The 19,313-nt window shown below is 34.9% G+C and overlaps 2 protein-coding genes across 2 annotated transcripts; both read right to left on the reverse strand.

The window, feature by feature from the left end:
- Nucleotides 1–9,713: 9,713 nt before the first annotated feature.
- On the reverse strand, nt 9,714–11,449 carry LOC146165562 (ras-related protein Rab-11B-like). The gene is made up of 5 exons (XM_083380965.1): nt 11,421–11,449; nt 10,632–10,767; nt 10,489–10,572; nt 10,253–10,372; nt 9,714–9,749 (listed from the first exon to the last, which is right to left on the reverse strand). The coding sequence occupies exons 1-5, from the start codon at nt 11,447–11,449 to the stop codon at nt 9,714–9,716; spliced, it is 405 nt and encodes a 134-aa protein (XP_083237091.1).
- A 2,443-nt stretch (nt 11,450–13,892) lies between these two features.
- Nucleotides 13,893–18,316, reverse strand: LOC146165563 (uncharacterized). Its single transcript, XM_083382420.1, has 4 exons — nt 18,243–18,316; nt 17,322–17,465; nt 16,073–16,299; nt 13,893–15,100 (listed from the first exon to the last, which is right to left on the reverse strand). Exons 1-4 carry the CDS (start codon nt 18,254–18,256, stop codon nt 15,021–15,023), a joined length of 465 nt encoding a protein of 154 aa, XP_083238546.1. The 5' UTR covers nt 18,257–18,316; the 3' UTR covers nt 13,893–15,020.
- Between the last annotated feature and the right edge of the window lie 997 nt (nt 18,317–19,313).

A 19,313-nucleotide genomic window follows, 5' to 3' on the forward strand; every position in this document is an offset into this window, starting at 1 on the left:
ATTGTAAGTTTTAACACTGAATAATCCTTAGTTATGTGACCTGTGGCAAATGCAATATCTGTTTTGTCATACATGGGCATAGTTCCAACGGCTTCTAGTTTCGAACCCAACCCGGGTCAAAATATTTTTAGCCTTTTTTGGAGAATATTTAACAAGACCAATGACATTGCACAAGGGGGGTGCAGATATATAACATAAATGTAAAAGGAAGCTGTCGCTATGTATGTAACAGAAGAGATTACATATAGAGGTGATCATATGTGTAACATACGGGGTCCGCTTTAATGTAAAACAGAAATTCAAATAGGTGAAATAAACAAAGCGATGCAAGCCAAGCGAAATAATTAACACATTGTCCCCCTTACCTCGAAAAAAAAAATTTTGCATGTGTTCAGACTGCATTTAATGCAATTATATTATTAGGCGCCTCGTGTAGCGTCCAGGCCTCCGACAGGCCGTTAAGTAGACGATCAGGTATTATTGGCGTAACTCATGCATGTGTATGTGGATCTTTCATTATTTTGATTTTACCTAATTTTGTGAAGCATTTTCATTATTAATCTAATAAGACTTCTATGCGCGTGACTTCAACGATCAATGTTTGAAAAAAAATTCACAACTTCCACCTTTAAAAACTTTTGCATAATATGCGACAATATGTTAAACATTCTGTAGACTTGCACACATATTAGAAACAAACTAACTCACCATGCAGGGAAGGATTCAGAAATTTGTTCGGGGAAGCTATTAAACTCATTAGTAATAACTTCACAGAGTTAACATTGTAAAATAATTAATCCTAAAAACATTTGCTGTTCTCGAGCAAAGTGCGCAAATTGCAGCTGAATCCATTTTAATCACACAAAACGCCAAAAGAACGATGTTTACAACTAACAGAATTAGAATATTTATTACAAAAAGCGCACTTTCCACAGCTTATAACATAATTGACAAGAAGGTACATGCCATGGTATGCATGGCGTCTTTGGACTAAAAAGATTTAGTTAAAACGGACAAAAACGTAGAAAAAAACAAAATAACTTCGCGCCAAACATAAAAAAATATATTTGCATATGTTTAAATTTGCAAAAAAACTAGCAGATGTAGACGATATGGATAATGCCTTTCTTCTCAAAACGGACTTGCTAACTACATGCAGCATTTTCTATCTTTTCGCACATCTAAAATCTATTCAAATGAAGCTTTATAAGTAATCCATAAGAGGAAACTCTAAAAGTCTAAATTCAGAGGAGATTTAAGACGCAGCGCTTTGGTTTTATAAGTGAAACTAAGAGTAGTATTTGGTTAAAATTGTTAAACAAACCGAATTATTTGAATATTTTACCAGCCATGGTAAAACCCCATAAACGTATATGGGCATCGTTTGGAAACAACACTGCTCTTTGAGATCTAGAACTCAATACAAGATCTAGAGCAGTGGTTCTTAACCTTTGGCAACCTGTCGAACCCCTATGTATTCTGCAAACTTTCTTCGAACGCCAAATTTAGCTCAGTATTAGTTTCCTCCTCCTAGCAGCTAAAACTGGGCATATTCAAATTATAAACTTGCATTTATATAGGTTAAATTGGCCAAACTTTCAATTTATAACGTTACATGAAACCTTGGCGCATAAAAGAGATTCAAATTTAGCTTGAAATAATAACATTTATGTTTCAGAGGACCGAGCCCTTGAAACAGCTGCGTCAAAGCCAAGGGGTTCGATCAAACCCTGGTCAAGAACCACTGATCTAGAGGGTTTACTCAACCTACGGGACAAAATTTCATTTTATAATTTAGTCTATTTGGTCGGTAAATTCATACAAAGTTAATCGCATGCTTCTCTCGGATGCTAATTGACGAACAAGCAAGCTGCAGTTATTTATAATATGAGAAATAACGGTTAAAAGTTGCACTGTGCTTCTTACATTCACCAGCAACCGCTATATCTCCTGACTGCAACTATAGGCAACAAAAGCGAAATCAACGGAGCAACAAAGTTGACGCGCTTACAATTATTCAGTCGTTTATTAACTGACAGTGCAAATCTATTAATGGGTCTGTCAATCACAGCACACTGATGTTGCAATAAACAAAATGACAGAGTGTGTGGATACAAAATGTGTAGGTTGGTCGGAAATGTGACGTATGCCAATTTTCTACGCACTTAGACAAAGCACAGGACTATAGAACATTAGCCTTGTCAGTTTAGTAGCCTAATAAAACCTGGTTCCAATTAAAAGGCAAAGAATAGCCCTTAATAGGATAGAATAAAATTTGTCATATCCAACCACAAGTTGACTCTTGTATTGTGAGCAAAATATAACAACACATTCGGTTCGGAGCGTTTTAAAACGAAAATTCAATATTTTCCTTGTAATAACAGTGGTTCTAAACCTTCCATGATTTATTAACCTTTCATGATTCTTTAATTTTTTTCAACTATACATATTATCGGTGCTCAGGCCATAGGCGTAGCCAGGGGGGGCCTGAGGGGCCACGCCCCCCCCCAAAATTTATAAAAATTTATTCTGAATAATTTGTTTTTTTAGCATTTATGAGCAGTACCATAACATTCGATCACAGACATACAACACCTATAATTGTCATGCATTGTTACGTCACAAACGATATAGTTAATATTACGTTTGCTATATTAATGTAGTTTTACTACTTTTAGTCAGTTTTTTCTCTTTTAATGGTTTTGGGTATTGCGTTTAACACTCATTCAGTTGCTGCTCGAAAAGGTTTGCTAGCATTGTTTTTGTGTTCGTTACAGGAGTTAATACAACGACAAAAGCTAAACAAAAAAGTCCAAACCTTTTGGCCCCCCCAAAATTTTTTCGTAAGCAAATGTGTCAATTTTATGCTAGACATTTTTGTTTATGCTGATTGGACCGCTGTGACCAGGGAAAGGCCAAGAATTTAGGGCAACCAAAACGTTTCATAGATTACGTCACAAAGTTAGTTTAAAACGTGACGTCAGAAACATAGGTTTAAACGTTGCTTCATTATCATAGGGTATAACTCTGATTAACACCTAATCATAACTACTAGTTGGATTTTCTGCATAAGCTTTGCGGTTGAAAATCGTTGCCTGGAACCGCAATATTACGAAAGATAGTTCATTAAATCCTTTTGTATCAACTAGGTCATAACACTATGAACAATAGTACTCGTGGCCTTGTTTTCCGGTTTACATTGACATAACGTTTAATTTGGTGAGACACGGGGTGAAAAAAACATTTTTGCTTTCTATATTGCCTTTTAATTAAATGAAAAAAAAATGTGTTTATCTTGTTTTACAGGGTATAATATTCACAACTTATAACTACTATCACGACATAAAGTATATAAAACTAACGAAAGGTAGTTTCACATTACATATAAACGCAAATTACTCACGATGTAGAAACTTATAAAACAGGAAGTAAAAAAGCCATACAAGACACCTAAGCTAAACTTCCTACCTCTTTGTTGGCATACCTCACCCAACTGTTGATTCGATCCAGCAAATTCGTCCAACTACAATGAGTTTTGTTTAACGTTTCTCCTTTTTTTTGTGTGGAGTTGACAGATGCACACGCAAAGTAAACGCAGACAAACTGAACGGGCACTTTCAATTAACAACAACGTTTAAAATATCGTTGTTATGCAAAATTTTATACGATGCCTGATTTGTAAAGGCGTTCATACTGTGTATATATACCGCTACAAAAGTTAACAATAAAAAACTAATAGCAAAATGATCCGCAATTTGTCAAACGCTAGATTACACAAACAAAACCGCTGTTATCGTCCAGATTGGTGCGGAAGTGCATATATTTCAAATCAATAAATTCATTAATGACCAAATTGATTTACACAAAGCCTGACATAAGTGCTTTTGCTGGTTTAAGTTTTAAAAACTTTGTAGAAAGTAAATCAATGGTTCCATAAAAAGAAAACTTTGCAAATAACTTTCAATAATAGCAATATCAAGTTTATGTGCTAATGTTAAGAGAGCGGTTGACAGCACCACTATATAGCGACCACACAGAAACTAAATAAAATAACTACTTAAAGCATGATAAGACAGTTGGTTCAATCATTTAGGTCGGGAGAATTTAAATAAGGCTATAATGGAGTGTTGCTTTTCCAGCAGTATATATAATAGATCGACGTTTCGACGTGCTATACAGAACGTCTTCATCAGGATACTGACGTATCATGATCTTGTTTTACATGATACGTCAGCATCCTGATGAAGACGTTCTGTATAGCACGTCGAAACGTCGATCTATTATATATACTGCTGGAAGAGCAACACTCCGTTATATATTATGCCTGGCAGCAATAGCTTTTTTCACAAATAAGGGTATTTTCCATACGCTACTGTGGTCATATTTTAAATGCGCACGTCGGACTCACGTAGTCTTATGTAATATAACTCAAGTCCCGAGTCAGACTTAAGCGAAATAAAACCGAGTTTGATTCTTTAGCACTAGTAGAAATCAAAGATAGACAAAAATGTATAGTCAAATCAAACGAACTGTAGAATTGTTTTATAAGACACTAGACGAAACACCCGACGTTGTCCAGAGTATTTACCGTCTAATTCGATCAGATAAAGGACTAAGCAATCAATTTTGTAAATTAAAGCGTGGTTAAACAAAAAGAAAAAATCCATTAGGCTGTAGGCTATTCATCCATATTGAGACACCCCTAATACAACCCTATTAGTAGATCGACTGAATGTTCCATACAAAGGCACTTGGTGACCTAATCAAAATGTTGGTGCGATTGTAGTTGGCTAGTTCGACTTCAAAAGGTCTTTGTCACACAATACATGTGTATTATAAAATGCAATTATGTTCGCGAATTATTACACACGTATAACTAACTGTTGTAACCTGTGTTTTATTTAAACATGTTATCACTAATCAAATAAAAAATTTCACAACAATTTTTATCGAAATAAATTTTATCGATAAAAAATAAACAGATAATTCCTTCTTTACATTCACGGATAGATTTTCGTAATTGGCTGTAAAATTGTCAATGGGAAATCTAATAAAACGATATGGCGAACAAATATTTAAACCGGACGAAACGAAATTAATACAAGTTCTATTAAGCTTTATACCTTTTCGCACATCTCAAATCTTTTCAAATGAAGCTTTTTAACTAATCCATAAGAGAACACTCTAATCGCAGAGGAGATTTAAGACGCAGCGCTCGTGTTTTATAAGCGAAACTAAGAGTAGTATTTGTTCTACATTGTTAAACAAACCGAATTATTTGAATATTTTACCAGCCATGGTAAAACCCCATAAACGTATATGGGCATCGTTTGAAAACAACACTGCTCTTTGAGATCAAGAACTCAACACAATATCTAGAGCAGTGGTTCTTAATCTTTGGCAACCTGTCGAACCCCTATGTATTCTGCAAACTTTCTTCGAACGCCAAATTTAGCTCAGTATTAGTTTCTTCCTCCTAGCAGCTAAAACTGGGCATATTCAAATCATAAACTTACATTTATATAGGTTAAATTGGCCAAACTTTCGATTTATAACGTTACATGACACCTTGGCGCATAAAAGAGATTCAAATTTAGCTTGAAATAACAACATTTATGTTTCAGAGGACCGAGCCCTTGAAACAGCTGCGTCGAATCACAAGGGTTCGATCGAACCCTGGTTTAGAACCACTGATCTAGAGGGTTTACTCAACCTACGGGACAAAATTTCATTTTCTTATTCAGTCTATTTGGTCGGTAAATTCAATCAAAGTTAGTCACAAGCTTCTCTCGAATGCTAATTGACGAACAAACAAGCTGCAGTTATTTATAATCTGAGAAATAACGGTTAAAAGTAGCACTGTGCTTCTTACGTTCACCAGCAACCGCTCTATCTCCTGACTGCAACTATAGGCAACAAAAGAGAAACCAACGGAGCAGCAAAGTGGACGCGCTTACAATTATTCAGTCGTTTATTAACTGACAGTGCAAATCTATTAATGGGCCAGCCACTCACAGCGCACTGATGTTGTAATAAACAAAATGACAGAGTGTGTGGATACAAAATGTGTAGGTTGGTCGGAAATGTGACGTATGTCACTTTTCTACGCACTTAGACAAAGCACAGGGCTATAGAACATTAGCGTTGCCAGTTTTAGTAGCTTAATAAAACCTTGTTCCAAATAAAAGGCAAAGAATAGCCCTTAATAGGATGGAGTAAAATCTTACATATCCAACCACAAGTTGACTATTGTATGGTGTGCAAAATATAACAAACAAATCGCCTGGGACCTTTTTGAAACGAAAATCAATATTTGCGTTGTAATAACAGTGGTTCTAATATTATCGGTACCGATGGCCGCTAACAGAGGTTAACCTTGTAGGTATGGCAGCCCAGTTTTTTTTTGGCAATTTATGCTGGACACGGTTTGGCTGATTGGACAGCGGTTACCAGGGGAGCTCAAGGATTTAGGGGGGGCAATTATTTAAGAAATGTCGTCACAAAGTTAGTTTAAAACGTGACGTCAGAAACATAGGTCTAATGTGTCTTCATTTTCATACGGTATAATTCTGTAAAATTCGTTTGTACATTAACCTGCGTAATTAGGTGAGGCACCAAACGTAATTAAACATCTGAAATTACCAAAGAAATCATAAAACGCGGAGGATTATTTCCAATTTAAAGACCAGAAATAACTTCTTCTAGCCCTCTGTCTTCGCTAGGGCTTTGTTTCTTTTGAGGTTCAAAAACTATCGCACGCAAATAAAAACGAGTTATGCATGTAATGTATAACTTGAACCCGTCAAAGTGCTCTAAAACATCGGTTGGCAAAAACAGGACATTTAAAAAGCTGACCAGGTCTAAAATATCCTGCATAAATATAGGGGGCTATAGGGGTAAATATAAGGGGCTATAGGGGTAAATATAGGGGGCTTCAGGGGTAAATATAGGGGGCTAGTACATAACGGGCAAGTAAGGATAGTACGTCACTTAAAAACGACTGACTTCGCTAGACTTTGTCTAGACATTCATTTAACTAACTTTGACCGTAGTATGTAAACTTCTCACTTACTTATTACTGAAGTCTGTGTTATTCAGTCTTTAAAACTTTTATGTTGTCTGCAAGTTAATGTGTTAGTTATACTTGATTGTATTTTAAATTAAGTATAATATTTGCAAATAATTTTGACCGGACACAGGTGTTTACTAAAGTTTACTATAAAGCCACGTTATGACGTAATTTTGCTACTTCATTTCCATAAATCGTTTCTCCTAATTAATGCCAGGCCATTTTTTTATTGTTGCAGGTCGTGCCAATGTTCGTATAGATATAATGCACATCATTATGCCTGTAATCGAACTACGAACCTTTGGAATGTGTAGTCTGATAACTTAACTACTGCATAGCTCGTCGAAGCCTTTATTTATTAGTTGTTTAATTTTAACATGCTACATAAAAGGTGGCGCCACGAATATACAATGCGCGAAATCGTTTGAGGAAACACAATATGACCTAAAAAGCAACAATATTCAAAGCAGAAAAATGAATAAACTTGTAGTATTAAAACGAACGACATAATAAGCCAAGTACGCGGTAATATCCACGACAGAATGATAACTTATTATAACCTGTCGAAATAAGTCCTAAATTCATCGGAATAATGCCTAAGTGAAGAAAATGACGCCTGAAACTGTAAGGAGAGGGTATGGGACGATCAGGGGCCGTCGGCCTGGAATGGTCCGTTTTGGTGCCGACGTTTGGACGTTTTAATTTGAATGGCGCGTTTTGGCAGCGGATTTTTTGGCCCTGTTTGGGGTTTTTGATGGGTAATGTGTGGTGGTAGAAAATACGTAAAATTATTAGATGAGTATTAGTGATGTACTTAGGACTGGTGGTTGTGGTTAGGTAAAGTGTTTTATAGGCCTGATTCTGGCCATTTCGGTCTTATTCCGAGGGATTTAGGACTTATTCCAATTTAGACGGTATTAAGACCATTAGATATTGGTCCTATTTTGGTCTTATTCCGAACTGCGTTTCAATCCCACGTTGACGTTATTCTTGTTTCGATCTTATGGCTGGAGTTTAAATTCCACAGTTTGCCAAAGAATGAACTTAATGTTTGATTCACTAAGCCTACTGAAATGCATCTGGTGATATTTTGTTAATGATTGCGCCAGAGTCGTTGGTTAGTGCAGAAAACCAAAGTTAGGAAGCCAATTGTCACTGTAGTTATATTTTGGTTGATTGGCCACCGAATTGAAAGTTCTGATGTGAACTACGATATCCTGCAATACCGCGGGCCTTCATTCTGTAATACAGTTTAGAAGCTGCTAAAACAGGGAAGATGTGTATATACGAAATAATGAAAAATTTGCAATAGAAATAATTTAATATTTACAGTATTTCGTCGGAAATAACACAAAATATTCAGTTAAGTACAGCAAACGTTTCATAGAATCAAAATGTATGTTTTTTTCTGACCGAAAAAATTTCTCTATATAGCTGTACTAACAAAATGGTGCCATGGCAAAAAACGAATTTTACAAAAATTAAATTAACAATTACAGTTTTGTTTAGTTTAATTTAGCTATTTTAAAACAAAAATTAATGATGTTAGTTTTAAAAATAGACGTTAATTGGGGATAAAATCACAGTTGGCTTGTCCGTTTTGTTTTTCTAAAATATACTTGATATTTGTAAACGTTTATTTTACAAATTTAAAGTTTAACCACGAAGAAAACAAACCGTTCTGAAAATAAATTTTTTTGAGTCTTAATTTTGCGTCGGCTCCACCTAAAGTAGCTAAGCTGTTTCTGTTTAACGTGAGTTTGGATCAGTAATATCTCTTAAGCACGGAAAGTAAAAGCAGTGTTTTAAACGGGTTTCGAACGCACAACAACGTATAGACTGGTGAAGCAGGCTCAAGAATGCTGTGTAAATCGCTTAGCACGTGGAAGGCTTCGTAAAGAACCAATAAAAAATAATTTAACACAAGTTGCCCATCCGACAGTTTTAACTAATTTCCAGGAATAAATTTGACGATTGGTGATTTGATAGCGTTTGGAAGTTATTTTCCTTTTACCCCACTACATTGCCCAACTTGACGTCTATGCACGTGACCGGTGTCCACCGAGGTGTGGCCTCGAGCAGAACCGAACGTTATCCTCGTTTCCCGTCTTATTCTACTTTGTGCTATTCTACTTTTTGTACCATCGACCGGTACAACCGCCAAATTTGTTGTTTAGACCGGTGGAACCGCCCTGATTGCTGCCATAGCTATGACCGCCCTATATTCAGTCATATCGTCCTTAAAATTACACGTGCCCAAAGTGATTCACATTGTTTGCTAACACTCGCGCCAGTCGGGCTGCAATTGGCTAAGGCTAAATAGTTTGTGTAACTTATAACTTAGGTTTGCTGGATGCTATGAATCGACCGCTATTTATTCAGGGAGAGGTTATTAATATTTGTTTAAAAAATCATAAACGTCAAAAATTTAAAAAATATCAATACGTAATAAGAATATCAAAGCCCATCTTACTACAACCTCCAGCCATTATGCTCTAAAAAATATCAGTTTGAAGTTGTTTATGATCTCGCAAAGGCCAGATCTAGCTTCCTCTGGTCTCCCTTGCCTTTATGCAATTCTACTTAAAACGACTTTTCTTGAATCACGTTATCGTGCTGGGTTCTGAAATTTGTGAATGTACACTCAAAGAGCAATTTCAACTGAGTGAAGTGACTTTGTCTAGAAATCAAGAAGTAAGGACAGGTATTTTAGCGACCTGCTCGTTGGAGTCAGTTTTGACAAGGAACGTTTAATAGAACCGGGCAGCCGTCGCAGTCGTCGTGATAGCTGGCGACTTCTTACCCCTCGCGAACACCGTTTAATCGCTAAAGTTCAGTAGCCGGTTAGTAAACCTTTAGTAAAAGTATACCGCGTAATGAGACTTTGACGAGATTCGAACTCATTACCTCGGCCAATTCGGTACGGTCGATCTCCACTAAAAAGCAAGTAATTAAATTTTTTTGTAGATTAAGTTTCAGTGTATGATACAATATTTTGTATTGTTCTTCTATATATTTACTTTAATGAAGCATTTTTCTCATTTGAATTCGAATCGCTTGAACAGACCGAAAGGGACAAACATTAAATAAAAACTTTAGTGATGAGGCTTAAGTATGCTTAATGGAGCTGCATGTGAAGCTTAAAATTAGGTACAATATGTGCTTGTGCCTCTGTTAATTTACCTTTTGTCTTTTTTGAAGAACTTTTGTCACCAAAGCTCCCAATGCTTCTTCCACGCCTTTGTTGTCCAAACCACTTACTTCGAAGAACGGTTTACCATGCTTACGGGCAAACTCCACGTGCTAAAAAACGTTCCATATTTTTAAATGAAATGTCTATTAAAATTATAGACATTATTGCATACAATTTAACGTTTGGATACAGAAGTAATTACCGCAACATTGTTTTACAAACTGACCGGTGGACAATCCATGTTTCTATCTTGTTGACTTTCTGAATCACTTTTTGTTTTAATCAAAACCCATTCATGGTCTTCGGCAACCTATAAAAGCAAAGAAAACTTAGAAAATTGTAAATTGACGCCATTTTTTTATCTCTTACGCTCTCGTAAAAATATCTCCAGTATTCCAAATCTTCAATCGAACTATGATTCTTGTCAAACATGAGAAATGCCCCGTCACAACCTCGAATATGTTGCTGAGTAAAGGAGCGATACCTTTCACGACCGACGGTGTCTCTGAAAAATATATTGAACTGATTGAAATGCCTAAAATACAGAAATAAGTTTATCGCCTTTTACACGCCCTAGACTTATACGTGCTTTTTAATTGTTTTTATGTATGCTTTGACCTGATGAAGCACGGTTGTGCGACAGCTTGTCGAGAACTTAATACAATTTGTCATTACACAGAGCCACCTGATTCCTGTATATAGTATTAGAAATTGAATTTCTGGAGAAAATTCTACGAGGATGTGAGAAATGACAAATGGCCTCGGTTTAGATTTACGTTTTTCGTTTTCGTTGTTTTGCTGACGATCCAGAATGGGTTTGGGATAAAATAAAACGTGATTCACAAAGAAATTTAAGGATAGATTACTTTTTTGCTGCATTTTATTCTTGTTAATATATTTTATAGAATCACAGCCGGAAGTGTACGGTTTTCCGGCATTACTCAGCAATATATACGAGGTTGTGAGGAAGCATTTCTCATGTTTAACAAGGATAATAGTTCGATTGAGGACTTGGATTGCTGGAGAAATTTTTACGAGAGCGTATAAGAGATAAAACATGGCGCCTATTTAAAATTCTAACAAAATGTGATTTAAAAAAATGAACAATATAGAAAAGATTCTCGACAGGTCAGTTAAACAAAATATTGCTTTTATTACTCGGCGATCACGCCAATAGCAACAAGCATAATTCAACAATAAAATGATCATTGAAAAGTTCGTTTAAAAATGTTGTCAACGTTTTTGTAGCACGTGCTTTTCGCCAAAATACATGAAAAACTGTTCTTCGAAGTAAGTGCTTTTGAGTACAAAGGTGTAGAAGAAGCATTGGAAGCTTTGGTGCCAAGAGTACTACAGAGAAGAAGAATGGTAAATAAATAGGCAAATGACACATACACTGCTGAAATAAACCCTCGCAACTTTCTTATACAAAGACCTTTTACCGAAGCGTTCATTTAATTTTTGACCTTTTTTCCAAATGTTAAATTAAATCAACAAAAATCTAAAACAGGCTAATAAAGTGGCATTGTATACATAAAAATTGCATAAAAACCTTGACAAGCTTTCGCACAACCATGTTTCATCAGGTCAAAGTAGAAATGAAAGCAATTAATATGCAGGAAGTAGAAGCACGAGCGTGGAAAAGTCTGTAAGGATAATGAGGCCTAATGTATCCACAGGCACAGGCCCACAAAGACGTGTGTTACTGACGCACAAACAGTAATAACTGGAGATATTCGCTTCGAAGTACGCTGGGTGTAGAAAAGGATGAGGTGTAATCTAACGCTAAACGTCTTCTGAAACTTAAATGCTGTTATTTCAAGCTAAATTCGAATCTCTTTTATGTGTCAAAGTGTCATGTAACTTTATAAATAGAAGTTTGGCCAATTTAACTTATATAATGCAAGTTTATAATTTGTAATGTGACCTAAAACCTCAACCCAAGACCAATTTCAAAAATATAAAACAATTCTCCATAAAATGATGAAACGGAAAGCGATATCACCTACTGTATCATACATGGAATAATACGTGTCAACTGCAATTATCTTTCTATAGGAGTTGGCCGTAATATCCTTTTTAAAAGACCCTTCGTACAAATAATGCCGCTGCTATTTACGTGTAAATCGTTTTAGAAAATAACTGTTCGTTTAGAAATAACTGTTTAGTTTTGATAAGAGTGTTTTATATACTTTCAATTTAATTTTGATGCGAATTTGTGCAAAATATTTATGCCCTGTAGTTCAAAAATACCGTTATTTCGCTGGTTGCAAAACTCCCAAACCCCTAATTTAGCATTATTCTATGTAAAACGCCTTTTTTACGTAAGTTAACAACATAAGGTTAACACAAATAAGCGACAAATTTTGTACTTTGGACTTTATTGTTCGTCACAATGGTGCAAGTGTTGTACGTAAAACACCTAAGATATCAAAACGACCGAAGCAAATTGCTTAATAAATTGACGTTTCCATTCTTTGCTTTTAAGTTGCATATATGATGTTGGAAATGAATAAAGAGTTGTTCGAAACGCTCAAAATGATACTTACTTCTGTATGGGCTTTGATATTCCTATTAAGTTGATTATACTTTTGTCATAATTACATTTTGGGTTGATTTTGATTTTTGAAGGTCCACCGGTCCGCAAAACTTGGTTTGAAATTTTACCGGTCCGTAAGCTAAAAAGGCTAAGAACCACTGCTATAGTTTGCTCTGTTATAAAAGCGTCCAGGTTTAGGCGGGCTCGTAAATTAGAAACTCAGCCTAATTAGGCCTAGTTTTTTTCTTGGCTTGCTTGCAAAATAAAAAGTCTAAGCATGCAAAATTACAGCTATTTTACATGCTTTTATTCGAACACCGACTTGATATAATAGAAGGTTCTTTAGGAGGTCAATATTTTAAAATTTTAGTTGTTTTTAATTGGCGTTAAAAATAAAATGTGGATAAAAGCCCATAAAGAGGTGTGTATCATTTTTTCAACATGTTAAAAATGAATAAAGGGTTATTCGACACGTTCAAATGCAACCTACTTCTGTATGGGCTTTAATATGCTTATTACGTCTTACTTCAACCTTTAACCATTATGCTTCAAACTAGTAGATTAATTGTGACTTTTGACATTTAAAACAAAGTTAAACTTATTTTTAGAATAATGCGCCGGTAAAACGTTACGAACTGGTAGAGATTAAAAGAAAAGAAGAAGAAAAAGAGATCTTGTTGCTGAATCGTAATTTAACAACCATTCAATGTAATCGGTTTAATGCCAACTCTGATTTTTCCATATATTTTAATAATCGATTTTAATATATAAACTGCAAATTATGTTCAACATGTTTGTCTTGCGTTTTTATGTTGCCAATTGTTTTGTTTGTTTTTTGCCAACCTTTACGTTTGTAAAACTAATTCCAACTTATATTGTTCTTGTTTCGTCCTTATGAAATTTCAGCTTTATCGCAACAGTAAATTTTCAATTAACATAAAATAATTTTATATAGAAAATATATTTTTTTTAGAGAATTGTTACCAGCAAAGAATTTTAATCTAAAATTTCTTTAGAAAATCCTTTCTTGTGATTCAGCTTTAGAAATGCCACGCAATAAATAACGTATGGTGATAATAACAAAGTAATACAAATGTGGTTTATTTGAAAGAACAACAAGAATTAAACATTAAATTCTATGTGAAATAAACCAGCAAGTAAAAACACATCACCACCAGTAATGTTAGGTTACAATAGCAGCACCAAAAAATGACGATATTATGTGTAAAAAACACTAACACAAAAAATGTGTTTCTTGGGCACAAACAAAAAAACATCATCGACCTCTCTTAAAAGGTTTTTGAATCTTTACTAGTAAAACAGCGATAAAAAGGTTGAGGACCACTGTCTTAAACCGCAAAGGATAATTACGATAGCAAAACAAGCAATCTTGTCATACTTTGGAAAACGATTCAGCAAACCAAAGAAAGAGCGATATTAAGAGAATATGCAATAAGACCTAAAAGCCACCATAGCTAAAGATCAATTAAACGATAGTATCGTGACCAACACCTAATTGAAAGCAGTATTCACGACAGAATAAGAACTTAACTGTCTGAATAGGATCTAAACTTGTCGGAATAAGTCTTAAATTCATCGAAGGCCTAAATGTCCAAAATAACGCCTGAAAACTGTTGGGAAAACGCTTTGTGTTTAAGTTTAGGTTAAACCAAAAAGGAGCGATGTAAAGGTTCTTGGAAACTTCTAAATTATTTGAGCTTTTTAAAATCTGATTAAAATAAAAATTCAGTTTTTCCAGATTAAATTAGATTTAGAGTTTAGTCCACTACAGTTTTTTTGTAAATTCATTAAAATTGAACCTCCCGATTCTTGCAAATCAGAAGTTTATCTTAAAAATAAGAAGTTTAAGTTGAATTATAATTATAATTATAATTATTATTTACAATCAATTTAGCTTATAATTCGCAATTTATTTCCATAAATATGTAAATGACAAATATTCCGGAGTTAATTGGTATATCTTTTAGCATAGCCAACGTTTCTTTTGTCATTTCGACTAAAGAGCATTATCATTTCGACTGAGAAACTGAAAGTGCTGTTAAACGAATTGGCATTTTTTGCACAACTGGAATTAGATTAAAACTCGAATTAGAGCAAACAAGCAATTCACAAATTAGATTAGAATTTGACGCATTTTCGTTCTAATTAATACAAAAAAACTAGTTGTCCAGTTGTCCAAGTCTTGTCCATTTTTTGATCTAAGCGTCCCCAATTGTCAAATCTTTGATTTCTGCGGCGGATACGTTAACTGTTGTCATGTCGATAGGGCAGGTAGAACCTAGTTATAAAAAAATGTCATTATCACTTTAGTCAGGAATGGTTAAGTATTTTTGTAGGAGGCCAAATAACAAAATTAAATAGAAGTCAAAAAATTTAACTTAAATATATTAAATAATATCTGTGACCCAATGAAACCCGCAGACAGAATTGTTGCAGTCAAACATAAGGTACTACAGGCCATTGGTGCGATGCCAAACAAAACGTAGACTTTTTATATTTGTGCCTTACTGACCACTGGACATTTACTTCATACAATACTAAGTGAAATAAGATTAAATTTGCAGAATTTAAATCCCATATGATTTACAAAAAAATCATTTTAACATAAGGTTAGAAAGATTCGTATTTTAATAGCTAATAAAAAAAGTTAGCATCACTGTTTGACAGATTCGGTGAGTCTGTGATGGCTTTCAGTGCACTAATCATATATAAGCCGTAATCGGTCAAAAGGCAGCTTCAAAGGCTAGATCACAGTTGTTAACACACATATTTGTGTATCTTTCTTTAAATAATTATATTGTCTTGTACATTTATACTTGCCAATAGTCTCATTGGGGCCGTGATGCCTTTTATGAATGTTTCACACAGAATGTAGAAATGAAAAATATTTTTAAGATGTCTACTGTAATGCGCTCCAGGGCAAGTAAAAAAATGGGGGCGATTTTCCTTAATTTAACAACGGAACAACTGTTCGTTTTTTTCTACTTTGCTTTTTGAAATATTGCTTAAAATGTAAAGTGTAAATTTTATATTTCAATGAACTAGACTGGTTTGAATCGGGTAAATAATGATCTAGACTGAAACTTGATCTGTTATTTATTGAAATTTAGTTGATTTATAATATTTAAGTCGTTTTGAAATGACTTTTTTACAAAACTGTTTAAAACCCACAACATAAACCAATTCAGCTTATTACCCAACGCGAAAATAAATATTTTCCACGCAACATAACAACATTCTCCCCACTTACTTTGATTTGCAATCAGGTAAAAGTCAATGTCCTTCTTTTCGTTTGCCAACTTTGTAGTGGAAAGTGTCGCCATTTTGTTAAAAACGCCGCTTTCTCCCTTCTTTTTCTTGATTCGAACCTGGAATTCGCTCCGTTGAACCCGCAAATCGGCCACCATCGTTTTTATGCCTCCGTCAATTTCAACCTCCTTGCTTGCCAAAGTAAGCCAAAGTTTTTCGCCACGCGTCCTGTTTCGGAAAACAGTTTAGTTAAGTCACTTACACAAAATTCAGCAGTTGTAAAGTTCTTTATATGTTTACGTGCTTTATAATCGGACCAGATTTGTTAAATATAGACACGCACACACACACAAACACACACACACACACACGCACGCACGCACACACACACACAGACATAGACTAACACACACGAACACACACAGTGTTTTTTAAGGTGTTATGGGGGACCGAAACGGTCCCCCAAATTTCTCCAGCGGTTTCCCAAATTTTGGACTTGCAACTTTTTGGTATTTAAATGAAAGACTTGCGGTCTCTTAAAACTACTTAGCGGTCACCCAAACCAAACCTTAAAAAAAACCTGCACAGGTACACTCACATACACACAACTAAACGGACACATAAACACTTACACACACGCACACAGTGACACACCACACGCACACCACACGTGCACATAAGCACACACACCCACACAAGTACAGACACACACACAAAACGAAACACACGGACACACAAACACTTACACATACGCACACACTGACATACTCACACACGTATAAACACACACACATGCTCACACACGCACACAGTGACACACCACACGTGCACATAAGCACACACACACGCACAGGTACTGACACACACACTCACACAGACACAACTAACCACACGGACACACAAACACTTACACTAACATATACGAACATACACACGCACACACTGACATACTGACATACTGACAACAGCTAATTCACATATAAACGCACAAACAAACACAGAGTGGTTTTGTTGTGATTGCAATAGAGTATCACCTTTTTAAATGTTTACGCATGAAATTCAAAATCCATGCCAATTTTGCCTAAATTACAAACACAGCGATTCCACATAATTAAACAAAATTTTATACCTTTTTAAAAAACACACTCACGCCCTCATGAACTCATACAAACACAGATACAGACATAGTAACTCGTGTTTTTTTTTTGTTTTTTTTGTTTGTGTTTTGAGGCCTGAAGACACTTTCTTACCAAATGGATGTGTCCAGACTCGTTTTTTCTCCCTTCGGCCTCTCGCTTTCTCCCAAAGATATCACGAGTTTGAAAATGATCGTTTCTGGATCTGATTCGACATGGATCTCCACCTTTCCCCATAGGCTTACCTCTCGTTGGAGACTACAAATAACGTGTTAATATGTTGTAAAGTATTGTGGTTAAATTATATTTTTGCAAATTAACAAGGAAACACCAGTAAAACCTACAAAGAAACATTATCTACAGAGGAATTAATTATCCTGATAATGGATTGCAAAGCGAAAAATTTGACTGGTTACATTAACTGAAGATGATACACTGAAGATGACTGAAGATGATTTTGGCTTAAAAAATCCTAATAAGCTACATTACATACGTGGTGTACCCCTTAAATTATCCGTAATACAATAGTATTTAAGACCAATGACACATTGTGAACAAATACCCAATAATATTCACGACGGAATAAGACGTGAAAGTGTCGAAATGCGTCGCCATTAGCATACCAAACAGAAAAATATAACAATATATAGACGTGACACTTTGTATAGAAAACATACGGTCTTGCTTGCGACCCTTCACCTCGTTTCGCTACCCCAGTTTGGGAAGTACTGTTTCGTGAGTGTTTTTATCTTAATTTGATGAATATTTTACTCTGGATTTTAATTTTATTCCGGCCTTAATGTTAATACGGTTGAGTTATAATTACAGTCTTGGTCATTTTAACAGTTTTAATAAGCTTTAGCGCTGGGTATGATTAGTAAAGTATAAAACTACATATTTTTTGGGGAAAAATGTTGATTTTCTGCAGAAAGAGATGGTCGAACTATTTACCGAATTCCATAAAGGGTGTGAAAGACAGTGAACAACGTGCTTTAGAAGAAACACAAAGCAAATCAGGTGACAAGTACCACTTACTTGCAACGAAGCATTGCGATGAACAGAATGTAGTCTGATGATGCCCAGTTCAATTACAAAACCCTACTAGGCCTACATAAGAGAAATGTGTACAGGGTTAGCAATAAGGCACAAAATACTAAAGGCACAATAAAGTAATAATTTTTTACCCTATAAAAATGTTCGTAACTACAGTAGCTTAATAACGGTACTTTGGCAATACAATTTTGTTCAATATGTGTGTATGGCAACCACGTGTTTCAAGTCATGCGATAAATAACATTTAAAAACCGTACGAAAACTTTTGGACAACGATACAGACATCATCTACCAAACGTGGTAAAGTACTGCTTTCAGACAAACAACAGATATACTATTTGCTCATCTGCATACAGTCTTAATGGGAATTACACTTTAACATATCGGTATTTCAATCCAAATTGCACAGTATCAAAGAATGTATAGATGCACAAAAATCATTTTCTTTCGAATAACAGAATCTCCCTAAATCCGGATGGTGAAAAACAAACGATTGCGGTTAAACATCACTGATAAAGCATAAACTAAGTACAAAACTTAGTAAACTGAAAATCAGTTTGTTTGAATGTTACATGATAAATATATTTCGCTCCTAAAAGTATCATCAGTGTATAGAATTATATTTAAATAAGACACTGATGATGCTTTTAGGAGCGAAGTATATTTATCATATAACATTCAAACAAACTGATTTTCGGTTTACTAAGCTCTGTGCTTAGTTTAACCTTTTTATAGAATGTACAATGTAGAAAAACACTTATAAATCTTGCGATTCTTTAGCTCGGTCAGATGTTTTTGCATTTTGAAAAAGCAATAACAAGCGTTTTTGAGTTTAAATAAAACACAATATTTGCCATAAATATTTTCTTATCTTTCATACGTTATTTTAAACGTGCATACCAAAGTTAGCAAAGGCGGATATGTACAATATAATTTACGGTGAAAGTGTCTTACAGTGGAAATGTGATAATAACAACATATTCCGGTAAGCTACTGTTGCTATAAATGCGAAATTACCAAAGTTATGGGTTTTGTTTACATTTGTTTAGTGAT

The sequence above is a fragment of the Ascidiella aspersa genome, chromosome 2 (assembly GCF_963924565.1).
Source record: "Ascidiella aspersa chromosome 2, kaAscAspe10.2, whole genome shotgun sequence".
Lineage (NCBI taxonomy): Eukaryota > Metazoa > Chordata > Ascidiacea > Phlebobranchia > Ascidiidae > Ascidiella > Ascidiella aspersa.